At 37.0% G+C, this 22,717-nt stretch overlaps 1 protein-coding gene across 2 annotated transcripts in view; it reads right to left on the reverse strand.

Moving 5' to 3' along the window:
• Positions 1–881: 881 nt before the first annotated feature.
• The window catches only part of NUP35 (nucleoporin 35), a 44,438-nt gene continuing 22,602 nt past the window's right edge, over positions 882–22,717 (reverse strand). For both annotated transcript variants that reach the window (XM_033230939.1, XM_033230938.1), the window contains exons 5-9: positions 10,976–11,117; positions 5,027–5,096; positions 4,015–4,143; positions 2,772–2,936; positions 882–1,514 (exon numbers count right to left, since the gene is read on the reverse strand). In XM_033230939.1, coding sequence (XP_033086830.1) covers positions 1,437–1,514; positions 2,772–2,936; positions 4,015–4,143; positions 5,027–5,096; positions 10,976–11,117 — 584 coding nt within the window. In that variant the 3' untranslated portion in view covers positions 882–1,436. The remainder of the gene's footprint in view (positions 1,515–2,771; positions 2,937–4,014; positions 4,144–5,026; positions 5,097–10,975; positions 11,118–22,717) is intronic.

Here is a 22,717-nt window from a genome sequence, read left to right on the forward strand (position 1 = left end):
CTTTGGGAGGCCGTGGCAGGCGGATCACTTGAGTTCAGGAGTTCCATATCAACCTGGTCAACATGGCGAAATCCCGTCTCTACTAAAAATACAAAAATTAGCCAGGCATGGAGGCATACACCTGTAGTCCCAACTAACTGGGAAACTGAGGCACAAGAATCACTTGGGCCCAGGAGGTAGAGGCTTCAGTAAGCCAAGACTCCACCACTGCACTCTAGTCTGGGTGATAGAGCAAGACTCTGTCTCAAAAAAAAGATACTAATTATGACCAGTGGAATACTGACATTGTAATTCCATGTAGAAATATTTTTTGATATATCCTCAAGTATTTAGAGTAAAATGACATCTTATCTGAGATGTGCTTTAAACAATATAAAAGGGGAAGAAAAGAAACAAGTATGGCAAAATTTAATGGTAATTAAAGCTGGTCTATAGTGGTTCATAACATATTTTCTCTTTCAAAGAATACTTAAAGCTTTTTATAATAAACTGCCCTTTCAAAAAATGTTCAATACATATTGATATCATTTGGATATCTGTCCCCTCCAAATCTCATGTTGAAATATGATCCCCAATGTTGGAAGTGGGGACTAGGGTGAGATGTTTAGATCATGGGGGCAGATGCCTCATGAATGGCCTGCTGCCCTCCCTGTAGTCATGAGTTCATGTGTGATCTGGTTATTGAAAAGAGTCTAGAACCTCCTCCTTCCTGCTCTCTTCCTCTCTTTCACCATGTGATATGCTCACTGTCCTTCAGTTTCCTCCATGAGTAAATCATCATGCTTCTTGTACAGCTACAAGCCAAATAAACCTCTTTTATTTTTAATAAATTACCCAGCCTCAGGTATTCCTTTATAGCAATGCAAACAGACTAATACACATATCATTGACAATGTTTATTATCAAGAAACTTTAGTAGTAGGTTTTTAAAAAGAATGCTCATTTTAGAATACATCAAGAGGACATTCTGTGACAGGACATATACAAACAAGGATAATTAAAATATTAAATACTATCTAAATTAAAAGACCATAATTCAAATTGCTAATTATAATCTTTGTGTCAGTAAAAATAACTACAGTTCCCCTTCATGAAATGCACCCCCACGTTCTCATGAAGACTAAGAAGTCTCACCACAATTTCAGTTATTTAATTTACAATAATCAATGCTGAGTTTTCTGTGCTGAAGCATGCACTGTTACAGAAAGCACAAAATCCTGTTCACAGGGATTTTTAGTTTTCTTTAAAATGTATCTCAAACATCTTTTAAAGTGCGAGCTACAAAAAGGCTGTATCCTTAATGAAAAAGGCTTCTTTCTAAAAGAAGTATGAGACAGCTATCCAATATTGCAGGAACGGTTATATAACTAACCGAAGGAACCAGCAGCACTCTGCTAACTCGGTTTTAGTGTAGCAACCTCCTCCTTGGTCTTCTACTACCAGCCAAACATGTACTCCATTGCTTTGGATACAAGACTTTCATCTTTTTTTGGCGTTTGTCTGTCAGAAATAACCTATTAAAAACATATACACACACAAAACTGTTAGGTTATTGTTATTTCAGTGTAATAGTCAATTCTAGAATTGCTCATTTGAAAGAGAAACACCAAAATGCATGTATAGCACTGAATTGTATATTTTTAAATTAATATATGGACTTAGAATATCCTTATGCTTTTAAGAATGCCAAAATTTTATTTCTTTGGCAAAGCAAATAATATCTGTTTCTTAAATTAGAAAATTTAATAGCTGGGTGCAGTGGCTCATGTCTGTAATCCCAGCACTTTGGGAGGTCAAGGTGGGCAGATCACTCGAGGTTAGGAGTTCGAGACCACTATGGCCAACATGGCCCCATCTCTACTAAAAATACAAAAAATTAGCTGGGCGTGGTGGCACGTGCCTGTAATCTACTCAGGAGGCCGAGGTAGAAGAATCACCTGAACCCAGGAGGCAGAGGTTGCAGTGAGCTGGGATCTCACCACTGCACTCCAGCCTGGGCAACAGAGTGAGATTCCATCTCAAAACAAAAGAAAGAAAACTGAATAAAACAAAAGCTGCAAAAAATGGGAAATTTAAAATAACAGTAACAGAAACTAAAGAAACAGTTCTAGAATGATCTCCAAATATCAGAGGAAGTCAAAAAACTGAACTACCACTATCTGCCCTACTAAAGCACAAGTGTTTCATGTACTGTGTTTTCAGGACCTGTTTCTGCAGCTGGTTAAGTTCAAACACTTGGCTAATCAGTAGGACACAATAATATACTGAGTGAGGTCATAATACTTCTACCATTCTTCGAAGAACATAATTAACTTCTTTAAGCTTTTTTGAAATGAGAAATTTTTTTCTGTCTGAATGGGAGTTGGTCAATGTCTTCATTTCAATAACCAAAGCTACTCCAACCTAAGGTTCTGCACTTCGGATACCATCAATTTAGTCATCAATTTAATAGAGCTTTAATGCGCCCTCATGTCAAAGATGTACATGGGATACATTTTGTATGTATGCAAATATAACTTAGAAAAAACTAAAACAACTCTCAAAAACTTTTAAGGAATGGCAAATAAATTGTTTTTTAATTCATGATAACTTTCCAGTTGGCCAAGACGCTAACTTTAAAAAAGAAAATTTTTCAAGTGTAAAGGTTTCATCAAGGTAATAGCCTCATCAAGAAACATTTAATTGCATACAAATCAATACAATGAAAAAGTTAAGCATGCTATGCACTCAGCTGCTAAAGTACATCTTTTTTTATCTAATCCTTAAAATACCTGATAATCACTAGTAGAGGCTTTGTATGCTGTAGCAAGAGGTCTCATGGTAGAAATCCTAGGAGTACTTCCAGGTTGTGTTGGTGTACCTAGAGTTTTGATTGGTGGTGTGAAGGCTAAAGATGGAGATGATAAAGCACATCTGTCACTGCTTTCCATAACACTCTGGAGAAACAAAGAAACAACTCCTTTGTTTATAAACATAATACATGTTATCCCGTATTACAGTCTACTTAGAAAATTTAATTAAAAGATAAAGATGAAATACTTTATTTGCTCTAAGTAAACTTCCAAATAATTTTAAGCTTGAGAAAACATTTGCTCCTTAGGTAGCATTTGAGATTGAATGCTCAGCCAGAAATCTCACTTCAGTGACCTCAAACAATCTCAATACAACTATAGACCACAAAAATAAGAATTTCCTAGAACACTATGAAAAATCAGCAAGGACAAAAAAAATTCTTGGGGAAACCTGGAAAAGAATCAAAATCCAAAGATTTTTAGTGCTCAGTAACCTCAAATATTCTCTGGCCTCTGCAAACATTTGTTACAACACAGTATTATAACTATATAACTACACTGCTATAACAGATTCTAAGAATAGGAACCACGTCTTGCTTTGTTCATTAATGTGTGTATACTAGCACCAAGCACAATGCCTGGTATGTAGTACAAGTTCACATATACTTAAAGAATGTTCACAATGATTTAACAAGCCACAAAGAACAGTTTAAAATTGTACTCTGTACTATTTAATGAGTACATATAGAATAATTTTAAAATAGTTTGAAATAGAAATATTTTGAAACCACCACCTTTGGCATTTAAAAGTTAACTATCAGTTAACATTCATATGAACTAATTCATTCTGAAATAGTATCATTCCATTTAAGTACTTTAAAGAATGTGGTTTTGCTTTGCACAAGAAAGAGAACGAATTAGTAGTCAAGACACCTAAAATCTAGGCCTCATCTTTAACAACTCTGGACAAGTTACTGAAGTCCTCTCGGTTTCTTTCCTTTATCTGAAAAATGAAGAGGTGAGGACAGATTATCTCTAAATTCTGAAGTCTATGATTAAATACCTTCGGCTTACCACAAAGAGTACTGTAAGTATCATCACATGTTACAAACTAAGAAAAAGAGACACAGTGAAACCAAGTGACACAACCACCAATTTCAAACTTTGGTCTTGTGTTCTTCATACAGATTAAGCTACTTTCCTTACATCACCAACAACTTACTTTGTCAATACATGGTTTTACACCAATCATGATGGATTCTCCAAAAATTCTCCCATCTTTGCTTAAGGCTTTCCGAGCCTGCAGTTTAGATTGATAACGAATATGCATCCAATTTCCTGTATTAGACATCTGCAAAGAATGAAATTGTCTCTTAAAATAGAAAATATATAAAATCTACATCTAATGAATTCTACTACAAAACAGAAACGTGAAGATAAATTTACTTCCATTTTGTATTTGATGCCTTGTAAAAAGCTGTGAAGTTCAACAAAAATCATACTTAAAACAGCTTCAACAATCTCTCAATTCTCTACAATCAATATGTACATATTCTCTGAAAGTAAAATACTTCTCAAAATATGTTTACTGTAAAGAGATCATAGCAACATTTGCCATAAAATTATTTAAAACTACTCAATTTGATTTTGTATAGGAATTAATTAAGTCAATCTCTAGTAACAAAAAAAGATGTGTTACTTATAACTTGTAGCACAAGGTAAGATAATTTTTTAAATTTTAGAACTATAAAGCTCTAAAAACTCTAAAAGCTCAGGAACCTCCTACTTCCTTTATCCCCAATAAAAGAAGCTCAAATTGGAAAATAGTAATATAATACTTGGTATAATCTATCTTTTTTAAGACTGTAAACTATTTAAGGAAGGGGGTGAGGTGGATTTTCAAACTCACTTTATCTCTTTTTATCAAAAACTATCCAACTTCCAGACTTCAAAGGATATACGATATCAAAACTTTAAAAAAAAATTAAGTTTAAAAAAAAAACCCTGAGGCAGGAGAATGGTGTAAACCCGGGAGGCGGAGCTTGCAGTGAGCCGAGATCGCACCACTGCACTCCAGCCTGGGTGACAGAGCGAGACTCCGTCTCAAAACAAACAAACAAACAAACAAAACAAAACAAAACAAAACCCACAAAATTCAGAAGCAAACTTTCTCTCAATTCACAACTTACCCCTCTTTAGTCAAAACTCTGAACTGAAAAAAAATTAAGCCTTACCACATGTTTTAAGATATTCCCATACTGTGCAAATTGTAATAATATGTAGGACGCAGATGCTTGAGGAAACCTGAAAAAAACAGTTGTCCAAAGAAAATAATCAGCTTCTACTATCAATGTGAATGCAAATTACTACAAGATAATGTTTCAAGATAGATTCCCCCCAACTGTCTAGATCTTTCAACAGGAGAGCGCTGATCATCCTGTTTTCCTCGATATGGGCTAATTCTGTCAACGACCAGTCACTCAAAAGCAAATACCTTAAAGTTAGTCTTATTCTGCCATTCTTCTCCACCCTCAAATTCTACCTCTGAAATCTCTAAAAATGCTACCTTTCATTGCCATTATCCAGATCTTAGAAAAAAACTATAAAGTTGCAGTTCTATATATAATTTATTTCAATATATGTACGTTAATATGTAATACATTTAGGTATACTACGGTTATGAAAAGATAAAGAATTTTAAATTATAAGCAAATCATTATACATTGAGCATCACTTAAAAATTCTGAAATTAAGTCTTATAACAAAGATAAAATTCAGCATCAATATCTATGGCACAGAATCACTTAAAAGGACGGTTACCAAAATTTGATTAGCCATATCTCTGCATGAGAAAATTCTAAGTAATTTTTACTTTCTTCTTTATAAAGTTCTGTATGGTTTGACTATTTTACAATGACACATTATTATTTTATAGTCCTAACAATAAAGCTATTTTCAATTTGAGAACAATAACCACTACCAACAGAATAGAAATGGCTATCTGGAGGCTCTCTAACCTCTAACTTCAGTTATCTGAAGACTGAACTAGAACCCTAAAGACAAAAAAAAAAAATCTGAGTCTCAAAAATAAATCAGAAACCAAACACATTAAAAATCTATGTGAGGCTGGGCGCGATGGCTCACACCTGTAATACCAGCACTTTGGGAGGCCGAGACAGGTGGATCACTTGAGGTTAGGAGTTCGAGACCAGCCTGGCCAACCTGATGAAACCCCGCCTCTACTAAAAATTAGCTGGGCATGGTGGCGGCACCTGTAGTCCCAGCTACTCAGGAGGCTGAGGCAGAAGAATCGCTTGAACCTGGGAGGGAAAGGTTGCAGTGAGCTGAGATCATGCCACTGCACTCCAGCCAGAGTGACAAAGTAAGACCTTTTCTCAAAATAAATAAATTAATTAATTAATTAAATCTGTATGAGTAAAATATTCACTGCAATCAGAACTGAAAATTCATTTGTATAAAATCTGGACATGAAATTTCTAACCACAAAGAAAAACAACAAATAGGTTGGGTGCCTACAGGGCAGAGATAAAACAAAAATGAAAAGAAGAAAGAACGGCTGCAAGTGAGGGAAATACTTAAGAAATAAAACATAATTCTAAAACTCTTGGATCACTTTGAGTAGAAACTTACATTCTAATACTCTAGAGTAGAATCACCCAAAACAATGATATTTCATAACCCTAAGTCAGTAGGAAAAAGTTAAACTACCAAAGAAAGAACATATATACTGCATCTTTTAGAGGTACTTCCCCATAAATGATCAAAATAAAATACTTTATCCCTTAAAGGAGAATGCTTCAGTTCTTGAAATTAAAGTCACAGAGGGTTGTTAAAACCTGAAAGTAAAAAAATAAATAGCTGGGAAAGTTAATGTCTGAAATTCGAAACCATACTAGGAGTGCTTCAAGTAATTTATCTAATTACTGGAAATCTTAAAAGTTAAACCACTACTATTGAGTCTGAAAAACAGATTTAAGAGTGCATATCTACTTTCAAAAACATGCAGTCAAGCTGGCTCATTACTGTTATCCCAACTACTCATGAGGCTGAGGCAGAAGGATTGCTTGAGGCCAGGAATTGGAGACTGCAGTGAGCTATGATGAAGCCACTGCACTCCAGCCTAGATGACAGAGAGATTGTCTCAAAAAAAAAAATCAAAAACAAAAACAAAACAAAGCAAAAAGCCATTTTATGAGAGAATATAAAAATGTAAAAGAAGAAGAAGAAGAAAAAAAAAAAACACGCCAGCCCAATTGCTATGGATATAGGACTGAGTATGGGCTTTCTAGAGAACAACAGAATGCAATGACCCTGCTTTTTACCTAAATAGAAATCAATAACACAGAAAATCTCTCTGGAAACATACACAAAAAACAGGTGGCAATCATTGCCTTAAAGAGGAGGAAAACTAGCTGACGAGAAAAGCAAAAGGGAAGACTTCATTGTACATTTTTACATGGGAAGACTTCATTGTACATTTTTACATACCTTTTGAACTTTTTAATTTTAAATAAATTGAATACACTAAACATTTATTGTGCACCTTTCTTCCTTCAAGGAGCTCATGTGTTACTTTTACGTTTTTTAATCCCCCAAAAAAATATAATAAATAGATACATTCCAGTATCAGCATGTGATACAGTTTGGCTGTGTCTCCACCCAAATCTCAACTTGAATTGCATCTCCAAGAATTCCCATGTGTTGTGGGAGGGACCCGGTGGAGGTAACCGAATTGGGAGGGCCAGTCTTTCCCATACTGTTCTCATCATAGTGAGTAAGTCTCACAAGATCTGATGGGTTTATCAGGGGCTTCCGCTTTTGCTTCTTCATTTTCTCTTGACATCACCATGTAAAATTGCCTCCCACCATGATTCTGAGGCCTCCCCAGCCATGTGGAACTGTAAGTCCAATGAAACCTCTTTTTCTTCCCTGTCTCAAATGTGTCTTTATCAGCAGCATAAAAATGGACTAACACAGTAATTGCTACCAGTAGAGTGGGGCATTGCTGAAAAGATACCCAAAAATGTGAAGCGATGTTGGAACTGGGTAATAGGCAGAGGTTGGAACAGTTTGGAGAGCTCAGAAGAAGACAGGAAAATGTGGGAAGTTTGGAACCTCCTAGAGACTTGTTGAATGGCTTTTACAAAAATGCTGATAGTGATATGAACAATAAGGTCCAGGCTGAGGTGGTCTCAGATGGAGATGAGGAACTTGTTGGGGACTGGAGCAAAGGTGACTCTTGTTATGTTTTAGCAAAGAGACTGGTGGCATTTTGCCCCTGCCCTAGAGATTTGTGGAACTTTGAACTTGTGAGAGATGATTTAAGGTATCTGGCGGAAGAAATTTCTAAGCAGCAAAGCATTCAAAAGGTGACTTGGGTGCTATTAAAAGCATTCCATTTTAAAGGGGAAATAGCATAAAAGTTCAGAAAATTTGCAGCCCAACAAGGCAGGAGAAAAGGAAAACTCATTTTCTGAGGAGAAATTCAAGCCAGCTGCAGAAATCTGCATAAATAGAAAGGAGCCTAATGTTAATGCCCAAGAACATGGGGAAAATGTCTCTAGGGCATGTCAGAGCCCTTCAAGACAGCCAATCCCATCATAGGCCTGGAGGCCCAGGAGGAAAAAATGGTTTCATGGTCCGGGCCCAGGATCCCTGTGCTGTGTGCAGCCTAGGGACTTGGTGCCCTGTGTCCCAGCCTCTCCAGCCATGGCTGAAAGGGACCAATGTAGAGCCTGGGCTGTGGCTTCAGAGGATGGAAGCCCCAAACCTTGGCAGCTTCCACATGGTGTTGAGTCTGTGGGTGCACAGAATCAAGAATTGAGGTTTGGGAACCTTCGCCTAGATTTCAGAAGATGTATGGAAATACCTGGATGCCCAGGCAAAACTGTGCTGCAGGGGTGGGGCCCTCATGGAGAACCTCTGCTAGGGCAGTGTGGAAGGGAATTGTGGGGTCAAAGCTCCCACACAAGGTCCCCACTGGGGCACTGCCTAGCGGGGCTGTGAGAAAAGGGCCACCATCCTCCAGACCCCAGAATGGTAGATCCACTGACAGCTTGCACTGTGTGCCTGGAAAACCCACACACTCAGTGCCAGCATGGGAAAGCAGCCAGGAGGGAGCCTGTACCCTGCAAAGTCATAGGGGCGGAGCTGCCCAAGACCATGGAAACCCGCCTCTTGCATCAGCGTGACCTGGATGTGAGACCAGGAAGTCAAAGGAGATCATTTTGGAGCTTTAAAATTTGACTGCCCCGCTGGATTTTGAACTTGCATGGGGTTTACAACCCCTTTGTTTTGGCCAATTTCCCCCATTTGGAATGGCTGTATTTACCCAATTCCTATACTCCCATTGTATCCAGGAAGTAACCAGCTTGCTTTTGATTTTACAGGCTCATAGGTGGAAGGGACTTGCCTTAGCTCAGATGAGACTTGGGACTGGACTTTTGGGTTAATGCTAAAATGAGTTAAGACTTTGGGGGATGTACCGGGAAGCCATGATTGGTTTTGAAATGTGAGGACATGAGATTTAGAGGGGCCAGGGATGAAATGAAATGGTTTGGCTATGTCTCCACCCAAATCTCAACTCAAATTATATCTCCCAGAATTCCCATGTATTGTGGGAGGAATCCAGGGAGAGGTAATTGATTCATGGGGGCCAATCTGTCCTGTGCTATTCTCATGATAGTGAATAATTCTCATGAGATCTGATGGGTTTAGCAGGTGTTTCTGCTTTTGCTTCTTCCTCATTTTCTCTTGACACCGCCATGTAAGAAGTGTCTTTCACCTCCCACCATGATTCTGAGGACTCTCTAGCCATGGAACCGTAAGTCTAATTAAACTTCTTTTTCTTTCCAGTCTCGGGTATGTCTTTACCAGCATGAAAATGGACTAATACAGTATGGCAAATCATACTTTCAGAAACAAACCTTATATTGTACAGTATAAACATTAGCTTGAATATCAAAAGACCTAAGTTTTTGCTGGAACTTTGCTAATAATAACTAGATGTGAACTGCTGAATAAATCACTTAAGCTGCCTACACCTCAGTTTCCTCACCTGTAAAATAAAACATTATACAATATGATCTCTAAGGTGTTTTACTGTGATATACATACATACATAAACACATACACACACACACACACACACACACACAAAATGGAATACTACTCCACCACAAAAAGGAATTAATTAATGGCATTTGCAGCAACCTAGATGGAACTGGAGACTATCATTCTAAGTGAAATAACTCACTTATTCTAAGTGAAGTAACTTGGGAATGGAAAAAGCAAACATTGTATGTTCTCACTCATAAGTGGGAGCTAAGCTATAAGGATGCAAAGGCATAAGAATGACGCAATGGACTTTGGGGACTCGGGGGAAACGGTGGGAAGAGGCTGAGGGATAAAAGACTATAAATTGGGGTCAGTGTATACTGCTCAGGAGATGGGTGCACCAAAGTCTCACAAATCATGTAAAGGACTTACTCATGTAACCAAATACCACCTGTTCCCCAAAAACCTATGGAAATAATTTTTTTTTTTAAAAAGGTATTTTAAAGTATTTTTTGGACCTAAAAATCTATTCAAAAATGTAACGAGGAGTGTCATACTCTGTTTCTATTAATATTCAATACTTTGTGACTAGAAAGTATCAACCCTGTGACATTGTGTGTGTGTGTGTGTGTATGTGTGTGTAAATAAATGTTCATTCTGTTAGTTCAAAACTGGTGAATTCCACTAAATGTAGAGAACTAGTTACTAGAAAAAGTGGAAGGAGTCCCTAAGTCTAAAGGGACAACTGTGTTCCATCTAGCAAATATGCTTAAGAGAAAATAAGTTGGGAAGAAATAAACAGACGAATGATTAAAAAAACTACAAATAAATACCAAACTCTAGTTAATGACATGCATGCTCAAGTGTCAGGGTAATATGTATTGTTGTCTACAACTGATTATGAAATGTACCAACAAAAAGAATGAATTGATAGATGGATATATGATAGATAAAGCAAATGTAGCAAATTGTTAACCATAGAATCTAGGTAGTAGTAATATGGGTGTTTGCTATGCGCTTCTTTCCATTTTCCTGTATATTTGATTATATTCATTATAAAATGTTAGGGTGGGGTTTTTAAAAGGCAAATGATCTAAAAACCTTACCCAAACACAGTCACCCAAGAGTCATCGAGGTGATCTTCTGAAGTCAAAGAATCTCCTTGAGTATAAAAAGGATCCAACTGGGCAGGAGATAATGTCGTCTTTCGTGGCTGACCGATACTTGCTGGACTAAACATACTTTGCCCTGTATTAAGATATTTAGCACATTAGTTACCAGTATAAACACCTTGATTGATTCTAAATCAAAAATCTTAGTTTTAAATGATAAAGTCTAATAAAGTTGGCAATTACATAAATAGTTCAAAACATACAACTGTGGTCAAATAGCAATTTCATGCTACCACACAATTAGAGGAAGTAATAATTGGACATAGTTTATAATTTTGCAAATGTTTTATGTATGATAAATTATCTAAATGCTTTATTAAGCATGTCTGGTTAAGCCGACACCAGAAGGATATCCCAGGCAACCTCAAAGACTTCCGCTGGTTTCATCTTCCAAACCTACCACTTTCATCACAGCACCTCTGCCTTAAGAACATGTAAAAATGTATTACCCACAGAACAAAATCCGAATGCCTCAGCCTTGGCTATACAGTTGCAATCTTACTTTTCCGGTATGCACTAAACAATATCTACCCTACCCCTTAAAATGTGAATGCAATTTCCTTTTATTCAGGTCATTTCTATCTAAAATGTCTTATCCTTTTATTTCTTATTCTTCAGTAACAGCCACCAATTAATGAGTACTTCTACGTATCCAACATGCCATGCTAAATAAACACTTTACAATTCATTTTATCTCTGAAGCACTGTCCAATTAAGATTATACATTTGTGAGAAACAGAGACTATTTCCCTTTCATCTTCACAGTAGCAATAATGATTCATTCAAAAAATATTTTTTCAGCACTTAAATATGCACCAAGCATCAACCTAGGTATTGAAGGTATAGCAGTAAACACATTAGACAAATAAAAACAAAAAATCCATCCCTACTGGAGCCTACATTCTAGAGAAAGAGAGACAAATAAGTAAATACTTAGTGTGCTACAAAACTAAAAATGCTATAGGGAAAAAAAAAATAAAGCAGAGAAGGGAGACAGGGCCAATTTGTGTGGATGGGTTAAATGAAAAAGGATTTCACTCAGGTGCGTTAAAGCAAAAACCTGAAGGACAAGGGAAGCAAAACAATATTTGAAGAAGTGAACATTCTGTGGAGAAAATAATAAAACAAAGGCCCTGAGGAAAGACATGACTGGTTTTAGATGAACGCAAGAAGGCCACATTTGCAAAGTGAGTGGGGGGGATGTGAGATGAGAACAAGGATATGAAAGCAGAGAGGCAGCAATATGCCAGATCATGAAGAAAAACCTTATAAAGCCACTGTAAAAGCCAAAGCTCTAAGTGAGGTAGGAAACCAACAGAAAATTCTGAGCAAGAGTGACATAACGGGACTAAAACTTTGATAGTAAAAGGTAGCATTTTAAGGGCCAGGCCAGTAGCTCACGCCTGTCATCCCAACACTTTGGGAGGCCAAGGCGAGCAGATCATGACGTCAGGAGTTGGTGACTGGCTTGGTTAACATGGTAAAACCCCATCTCTACTAAAAAATACAAAAATTAGCCAGGTGTGGTGGCACATGCCTGTAATCCCAGCTCCTCGAGAGGCTGAGGCAGGAGAATCACTTGAACCCAGGAGGCGGAGGTTGCAGTGAGCTGAGATAGCATCACTGCGTTCCAGCCTGGGTGACAGAGAGACTCTGTCTCCAAAACAAAACAAAAAAAAAAACAAACGTAGCATTTTATTAAGTGATTATTATACTTTATGAGTGTAATTACATTTAATCCTAACAATCCTATAAAATCGGTCCAATTAGTCCATTTAACAAATTAGGAAAATGACAACATTAAATAACATCCAGTAGGGAAGTTGGAATTCCAATCCAGGCAATAGGAATCCAAAGCATGAGCTCTGAGGCGGTAATCTAGTTATGTTTATTTCCTATGGCGGTACTACAAGCATGGTCTGCAGACCCTTGGCTCCCCCAAGACCCTCTCATGATATCAGCCAACTCAAAATTATTTTCACAAAAACATGAAGTTTCATTTGCCTTTTTCTCAGTCTCTTATGAGTATACAATGGAGTTTTCCAGAGGCAACTTCATGTGATTATGTGATTCAATGGACTCAGGTTGAACAGAGAAGCAGATTCATGAGAATTCAGAGGTATTTTATTAAGCCAGACACTAAAAAGATTTTTAAAACAAAAACAATGTCACTCTTTCCACAAAATTTTTTTATCTTTAGAAAATAGTTACTGTTCACTTCAAAAAGGGTTGTTTATATGAAATAGCTTTATTATTTTTAAATCAGTTAATACTTAAGTTTTAAAATTTTCTGTTTTAATTTTGAATGCAGTAAATATTGATAGCTATAATCTATATAAACAAAAGCTCTTTAACTGTTAAGAGTATAAACAAGGTAAAAACTATAAAACTAAGATGTTTGAGAACCACTGTTCTACAGGTCAATGCGCATGAGTCATGCTCCATTTTTACTGATTTTCTGGAGGCTACTTAACACATTCTAACTATTGTATATATCTCCTCGCTTGTCATTTATCCTTAATTCCCAAATGAGCTGAAAACCATCCTAACTCATTCCAAAGTGTTTACAGTCACCTGGATTTCTCAAAGTATGTTCTCAAGAAACCAAAAAGACTATCTATAGAAGGTGGGGGAAAAAGCTACTGTGATAAAAAGCTTGGCTTTGCACCGTGGCTCACAGCTGATATCCCAGCGCTTTGGGAGGCCAAGGAAGGAGGATTGCTTGAGCTTAGGAGCTCAAGACCAGCTTGGGCAACATGGCGAAATCCTACCTCTACTAAAAATACAAAAAATTAGCTGGGCGTAGTGGTGTGCGCTTGTAGTCCCAGCTATTTGAGAGGCTGAGATGGAAGGATCACTTGAGCCTGGGAGTGGAGGTTGCAGTGAGCCGAAATTGCGCCACTGCACTCCAACCTAAATGACAGAGTAAGACCCCATCTCAAAAATATATATATATATATTTGACAAAAATAACTTACTAAAGAAGTGGGCAAAGAACATGAATAGACATTTTTCAAAAGACATACAAATGGCTAAGAGTATATGAAAAAATGCTCAACATCACTAATCATCAGAGAAATGCAATTCAAAACTACATTATTACCTTACCCTAGTCAGAATGGCTATTGTCAAACAAAACAAACAGATGCTGGCAAGGATGCAGAGAAAAAAGAACTCATACACTGATGGTAAACTAGTACAACCTCTATAGAAAGCCGTATGGAGATTTCTCAAAGAACTAAAAATAGAACTACCATTCAATCCAACAATCTCTCTTACTGGGTATCTAACCAAAGGAAAAGAAATAATATACCAAAAAGATAGCTGGACTCATAAGTTTATCACAGCACTATTTACAATAGCAAAGATATGGAATCAACTAAGGGTCCATCAATGGGTGAGTGAATAAACAAAATGTGGTATACATACACAATGGAATATTATTCAGCCATTAAAAAGAAAGGAATCAATTTTGCAGCAACACGGATGGAACTGGAAGTCAGTATCTTAAGTGAAACAACCCAGGCACAGAAAGACAAACATCACACATGCTCACTCATAAGCAAGTGCTTTAAAAAGTATTCACAAAAATCAGTAGCATTTACATATGGCAATAAGATTCAAGCTGAGAACCAAATCAAAAATGTAATCCCATTTACAATAGCCACATACAAAAAAAAAAAATTAAAATACCTAGGAATACATCTAACCCAGGAGGTGAAAAATCTCTACAAGAACTCCAAAGCACTGACAAAAGAAATCACAGATGACACAAATGGAACAACATTCCATGCTCATAGATTAGAAGAATCAATATCATTAAAATGAACATATTGCCCAAAGGAATTCAACACATTTTCAATCAAATAACCAACATCATTTTTCACAGAATTATAAAAAACAACTCTAAAATTCACAGGGAAGCAAGAAGAGCCCAAACAGCCAAAGCAATCCTAAGCAAAAAGAACAAAGCCAGCAGCATCATATTACCTGACTTCAAACTATGAGGCTATAGTAACCAAAACAGTATGGTACTGGTACAAAAACAGGCACACAGACCAATGAAACAGAATGGAGAATCCAGAAACAAAGTCACACTCCTACAAACAATGGATCTTCAACAAAGTTGGCAAAAATAAAGAATGGATAAAGGATGCCTTATTCAATAGATGGTGCAAGGAAAACTAGCTAGCCATAAGCAGCCTGCCTCTCACCATATAAAAAAATTAACTCAAGATGAATTAAAGACTTAAATGTAAGACCTCAAAATAAGTTCTAAAAGAAAACCTTGAAAACCCTCTTCTGGACATTGGCCTAGGCAAAGACTTTATAACTAATATCGCAAAAGCCAATACAACAAAAACAAAGATTGACAAGTTGGACCTCATTAAACTAATGACTTTCTGCACACAAAAGAAACTATCAAAAGAATAAACTGACAACCTACAGAATAGGAGAAAATATGTTCAAAGTATGCATCCAACAAAGGAATCTGTAAGGAACTTAAATTAACAAGAAAAAAAAAAACACATTAAAAAGTGGGCAAAGGACATGAACAGGCATTTCTCAAAAGAAGACATGTAGGTGACCGAGAAACATGAAAAAATGTTCAATGTCACTAATCAGAGAGACTGCAATTCAAAACCACAATGTGATACCATCTCACACCAATCACAATGGTTACTATTAAAAAGTCAAAAAAATAGGCCAAGCGCAGTGGCTCACACCTGTAATCCTAGCACTTTGGGAGGCCAAGGCATTTGGATCGCCTGAGGTCAAGAGTTCAAGCCTGGCCAACATGGCGAAACCCCATCTCTACTAAAAACACAAAAACTAGCTGGGCATGGTGGCGGGTGCCTGTAGTTCCAGATACTTGGGAAACTGAGACAAGAAAATCACTCGAACCCAGGGAGCAGAGGTTGCAGTGAGCCGAGATCGTGCCACTTCACTCCAGCCTGGGTGACAGTGAGATTCCATCTCAAAAAAAAAAAAAAAAAAATCAAAAAATAAGAATGTAAGAACATTGGTGAGGCTGCAGAGGGAACCCTTACATGCTGTTGGTGGGAGCGTAAATTAGTGCAGCCCCAGCAAAAAGCGCTTTGGAGATCTGTAGAACTCAAAATAGCACTACTATTTGAACGTCTTGTTGTCTAGTAAGGTATAGAATAGCGTTCTGGATAAAATAGATTATTTAATAAGCTTAATAGATGTGAGGTGATCTGAAACATATTTTTCCTAAAGGAAAGTTTACATTAATAGGTTAAATTAGATTAGTTCTAGTTTCTAACTTTGAATTCAAAGGAGTCTAGGAACTCAAATTGTTTAGCAACCCTAATGAGGTAACATTTTTGAAATACTTTTTTTCTGAGACAGAGTCTTGCTCTGTTGCCCAGGCTGGAGTGCAGTGGTGCAATCACAGCCCACTGCAACCTCCGCCTCCTGGGTTCAAGGGTTTCGCCTGTCTCTGCTTCTGGAGTAGCTGGGATTACAGGTGTGCACCACCACAGCCAGTTAATTTTTGTATTTTAGTAGAGACGAGGTTTCACCAGGTTGGCCAGGCTGGTCTCAAACTCCTCACGTCAGGTGATCTGCCTGCCTTGGTCTCCCAAAGTGCTGGAATTACAAGCGTGAGCTACCACGCCCAGCAGACTTTTGAAATTCTTAAGTGATTATATTTTTTTCTCTTCAGTTAGAATGATATTATTGCATTGTAGTTTTTGCTTGACAACTCTTTTGATCCTGTCCAGGCTGTAGTTTTGTTTTGATATCATTTGGAGGCAAGACATGGACATCATTCCTAGAAGTCTTTTAGACTTGACTTTATAAATTAACATTTGTGCTGTAATTGAAGTTATGTATTACTAACAACAGTTAACTTTTTTAAGTTCTTGTCTATTGTCTCATTTTATTTTTGGAGAAACACCTAAGTCTTGTGTTACAGGTTCATTATAAACATAATAACTAAGTAATATTTGTTAAACCTTTTAAAAATTTTCTTTCAGGTAATCTTCAACTATACGGGATAATTTTTTTTTTATTTGTACAAATGTACAGGGTAGATGTGCAGGAATACTAAAGTACATCATCCTATAATACATTTAACAATTTATTTCCCTCATCACCACAGAGGCATTTAATAGGTATAGGCTGAGTATCCAAAATCTGTAAATACAAAATGCAGAACGTTCCAAAACCTGTAACTTTTGGTGCACCAGCATAACACTCAAAAGAAATTTCAGATTTTCAATGCTCAACTGATAAGTATAATGCAAATATTCCAAAATCTGAAACTCTTCTGGTCCGAAAGAGTTCTGATAAGGGATACTCAACCTGTCCAATATATTTCTAGAATAAGGCTAATTTAAAATGAAACATCCTACTTTGACAAGAGATATTATATTTTTAAGAATCTGCTTATCAACTAAGTTACCAACTATTGCTTTAGTAAGTAAGCAAAAGCACATATTTATACAAAAGATACTCTTAACTAATTTTAGTTACTACAAAGATTCCATTAACAAACCAAAGACAGTAAAAGGCATTTAATCTGAAGCCAATCCAAATTTTCTATGGTCTACATGTATTACCATTAAGATAAAATTTAGTTATGCTACATCATGTAATAACCATCAAGCAAGAAATTAAATGAAGGTTCAAATTATGACAACCATTACAACCTTTAAAAATAAAACAAACCAAAAATAAGTCTCAAACGAATAAGCAATCTAATTTTTGCCCTGTCAACTACTCTGAAAAACATAATTACTTATACATAATCTAAAACTATTTACATAACTTTAGCATAATTGCCCCCCACCTAGTTAATGTTTAATTGCTCCACTGATTTTACTTCCTTTCAATCAGACTTCTGGTGCCCACATGCCATGCTTTATAAGATGAAAATAAAGTGTGCCTATCAAACCACATCAAATTGGAGTGTAATGTGTCTCCCTGAGTAAATCACTATTCAAACATTCTTCCTAAAACTGGATTAAAGCAGAGGGCAAAAGACCTTATTACCCTTTATGACAATGTCTTCAATTAAAGAAAGATTCAATTATTTCAAAATAGACCACTAACCTAAATGAAAACAAAAGAGATAAAAAGACTAGTAAATTTTAAACAGATATAAGCCAAATGAAACTTGGAAAAAAACAGGTTTCTGGCAGTGTTAACTTCTTATCATGAAACAAAGTAGCACAAAACGTACTAAGGGATTTGGTCTCTGCTCAATGAGAGGAGGAAGACTAGAGATTGAACTCAACCATTTGATTGGTAATTCAATCATGCCTACGTAATGAAACTCCAATAAAAACTGTGGACATAGATGCTTCAGTGAGCTTCCCTAGTTGGTAGTACTCCATGTATATTGCTATACATTGACAATGGGAGGATAACACATCTCCCTTCACATTTGGAACCCTTTCCAACTTCGCCCTATGTCTCTTCCTTTGGCTGGATCTACGTTGTTTCTTTTTGCTGTAATAAAACTGTAACCATGAGTACGCACTTTCAGTGGGGTTGTGAGTTCTTTCTAGTAAACTGCCAAACATTACAAGCAGCCTTGGGAATCTCTTACTTTATAGACAGTTGGTCTAAAGTGATCATTCCAAACTTAACAGCTAGTATCTGAAGTAAGGATAATCTTATAAGGACTATTTAATCGGACTTTGCAGTATGGCACACACATTGTACCCAAAAAGCATATTGAACAGTGGGTACAATGTCCAATCAAGCATAGTGAACTGAACCCTATATTCACTTGTAATCCCTTGCAAACACCTAATGACAGACACTCTAAAAAAGTATCAGGTTTTGGGGACAATGATACTGTGGAAAACTCCTGGCTGAACTTAAGGAAAACTAGTGTAAAGTATATAATAAGGGCTTAGAGGCCAGGCCTCTCCTTATCCGAGGCAGCCAGATAACTGTCACTTTCCCAATCCACCCTCAAAAGACCAAAGAGTTTGTCTCTGGAGAAAAGGAACCTAAACAGCTCAAAACTCAATGAGTCTGACAGCAGAAGACAACTGTAAGGAGATTAAGTGAAAATCTGCACACTGAAAAGGAAACTTGCCCCTGCCTATATTTAGAACACCAGCTTAGGCAATAAGGCTATTAAAAGATTCTTCTTTGGGAACACTTAAAGGTGAAGCCCAGTAAGATACACAACAGCTTCTCTCCATCAATTCTATCCTGCTGCCAATACTGAATCCTATACACACAGTTATTCCAAGTAGCTTTTTAGTGCCTCATTTGATAAATATTTGCTCACCAGCAATGTTAGAGGGGTAAAAAAACATATATATCAATAACTAGAAGAGACGAGACAGTAAGAGCAGGAATAAACAAGACTGCTATTAACCTCACTGCTAGGACATTTTACCTATGAAAGAACAGAATGCTGTATTTCTAAGTATATTCAAAGAATAACAACAAAAATGTTCCTGGAATTAAAATGACAGAGAAAATAAAAAACTGATTGAGATAGTGGGGCACGGTGGCTCACACCTGTAGTCCCAGCACTTTGGGAGGCTGATGAAGGTGGATCACTTGAGGTCAGGAGTTTGAGACCAGCCTGGCCAACATGGTGAAACCCTGTCTCTACTAAAAATACAAAAAGTCGCCCAGAATGGTGGCACACCATCTGTGTAGTCCCAGCTACTTGGGAGGCTGAGGTAAGAGAATCACTTGAACCTGGAGGCAGGTTGCAGTGAGCAGAGATTGTACCACTGCACTCCAGCCTGGGCAACTCCATCTCAAATAAAACTCCATCTCAAAACAAAAACAAAAGCCAAAAAATAAAAAAACCACACACACACAAAATTTGAGAAAATCTCTCAGAAAGTAGCATACAGATATAAATGATAACATAAAAGGGAAGAAATAATTAGAAATCTCTGCAGGAATGCAACACACAAACAGAAATAATTCCAAAAAAGGGAACACAGAAAGCAGAGAGAAAGCAATTGTCAAGCAAATAATACAGGGAAGTTTCCCAGAACTGAAGAGTATAAGCTTCTTGATGCCAAGGATCCATCAATTCCCCAGAAAAACAATTTAAAAAGCTCTACACCTAGTCACATTTGTGAAACTGAGAATACCAACCATAGAGATACCATAAATTTTGGAAAACAGGTCACACAGAAATACTCAGGAATCATCATCACAAATGGCTTCCACAGAACACTGGAAGGCAGAAGACAATGGAATGATGCCTCCAAAATTCCAACCTACCCGCCTACACTATCAATCAAGTGTGAAGACTGAAAATAAAGCATTTCTGACATGAGGTCTTAGATTTTTACTTCCTAAGCAAGCTTTTTTAGAAAGCTACTCAAATATGTTCTTCACCAAAACCAGGACATAAAGAGGAAGGTATGCTTTCTAGGAAAAAGAACTTGACGCTAGAAACTTGCAAGTCCTAGGATGATAGTCATACACCATGCCAAAACAAGAAATCAAGACAGAGGCTAGGAGAGAGAAATTCTCAGTTTAAAACAAAGAAAAATGTGCTTGAAAAATGAGTGTGCTAAAATAGGTGTATACCATAGCAACAGAATGTTTGCTTAAAATAAAGGGAACAAATGGCACATAGAAAAAAATACAATTATTAGCTATTGGAGAATCAAGAGTTTTACAGAAAGAATAATCATATTAATTGGTTCAGCACTGAGCAGTATTTACATAGTCACAATTCAAACACTGACAAAGGAATAAAGTTAGATGTAACTATATTCAGATAATATGAGGGGAAAATATAGTATCTTCAATTACTTTAAGAGAAATACAGCAAAATTAAAAGCTGAAAATTAAGAATTAGCAATATGATGATATGTGGCTGGCTAAATAACAACCCTCCAAGAGAACAAAATCCTAATCCCTGAAATCTGCAAATGCTATCTATGTGGTAAAAGGGATCTTGCAGATGTGATTACAGATCCTGAGATGGGGAGATTATCCAGGTGGGCCCTATGTGTAACCACAAGTAACCTTACAAGAGGGAAGTACAAGGAGATTTTACTTCGGAGAAGGTTATGTGATTATGGAAGCAGGGATTAGAATGATATGCTTTGAAGATGGAGGAAAAAGGCATAAACAAGAATCCAACTAGATGCTAAAAAAAAACAAGGAAGCTGATTGTTCATAGAATCTCCAGAGGCAATCCTATCAACACCTTGACTTTAGCCCAGTGAAACTGATTTTGGATTTCTGACTTCCAAAACTCTAAGAGAATGAATGTAAAGTGTTTTAAGTCACTACATTTGTGGTAATTTGTTATAACGGCAAGAGTAAACTAATCTAGCATCTCATTTGAACATGAAAGTAAATTCCAAAAAGAATAGCTCTAAGATCTGGAGTGGCTAGTTCAAAATAAGGTTAAAGATTATTGCATTTTGTTATAAGTATTTAAGTTCTATTTAATTTTCTTTCTTTTTTTTTTTTTTCTTTTTTTTCTGAGATAGAGTTTTGCTCTTGTTGCCCAGGCTGGAGTTCAGTGGTGCAATCTTGGCTCACTGCCACTTCCACCTCCCCAGTTCAAGCGATTCTCCTGCCTCAGCCTCCTGAGTGGCTGGGATTACAGGCGCCCACCACCATGCCTGGTTAATTTTTTGTAGTTTTAGTAGAGATGGGGTTTCACCATGTTGGCCAAGCTGATCTTCAACTCCTGACCTCAGGCGACCCACCCGCCTTGGCCTCCCAAAGTGCTGGGATTACAGTAAGCTCTATTTAATTTTCTAAAACTATCTGAATTTATTATTTTGACTAAAACATAAATATTGCCACCACCGTAACTAGAGACCACTCAATGGTAGCATAATTTGACATGAGAGTAAATAAAATTTTGGTGACTATCAAAAATAAGATTATCCTAGATTATCCAAAAAGGCCCAATATAACCAACAATGTCTTTAAAAGGGGAAGAGGAAAGGAAAACAATGATGTAGAAACACTGCTGCCTCTGAAGATGGTAGGGGGACACAAGTCAAAGAATGTGGGCGGCCTCCAGAAGTTGGAAAAGAAAAAAAAATTATACTCTAGAGCCTCCAGAAAGAAATGCAGTCCTGCTAACATCTTGATTTTAGTCCACTGAGGCCTACTTCAGACTTCTGATCTCCCCAACTGTAACACAATACATTCGTGTTGTTTTAAGCCATTAATTTGTGATAATATGGTTCAGCAGCAATAAGAAGCTACATAGTCTAGAATAAGGACAGTGTTTATTCAGTATTATTAAAGAAAAATGCCTTGCCAAGTTGGATGCAAATACTCCAATCCTCTTATTTGGTAGTAGGTACTGGTGTTGGAACGTCATTGTCTCGAAACAATATTTACATATATTAGTTACCTGTGGCTGCTGTAACAAATTACCACAAACTGGATAGATTAAAACAGAAATTTATTCTCTCACAAGTTCTGGAGGCCTGAAGTCCAAAATTATGTTGTTGGCAAGGTGGCATGCCTGCTGGAGACTCTAAGGAAGGATCCACTGCTTGCTTCCTCCATCTTCTGGTGACTTACGGCATGCTTTGGAAACAACACTCTAATCTCTGTCCCCTTATGAACATCACCTTCTCTCTCCTCTATATGTTTCTCTTCCTCTTCTGTTTCAAATTTCTTTCCGCCTCGTACCCACAAGGACCCTTGTGATTGGGTTTAGGAGCCATCCAGGCA

The sequence above is a fragment of the Trachypithecus francoisi genome, unplaced genomic scaffold (genome assembly GCF_009764315.1).
Source record: "Trachypithecus francoisi isolate TF-2019V2 unplaced genomic scaffold, Tfra_2.0 Lachesis_group13, whole genome shotgun sequence".
NCBI lineage: Eukaryota > Metazoa > Chordata > Mammalia > Primates > Cercopithecidae > Trachypithecus > Trachypithecus francoisi.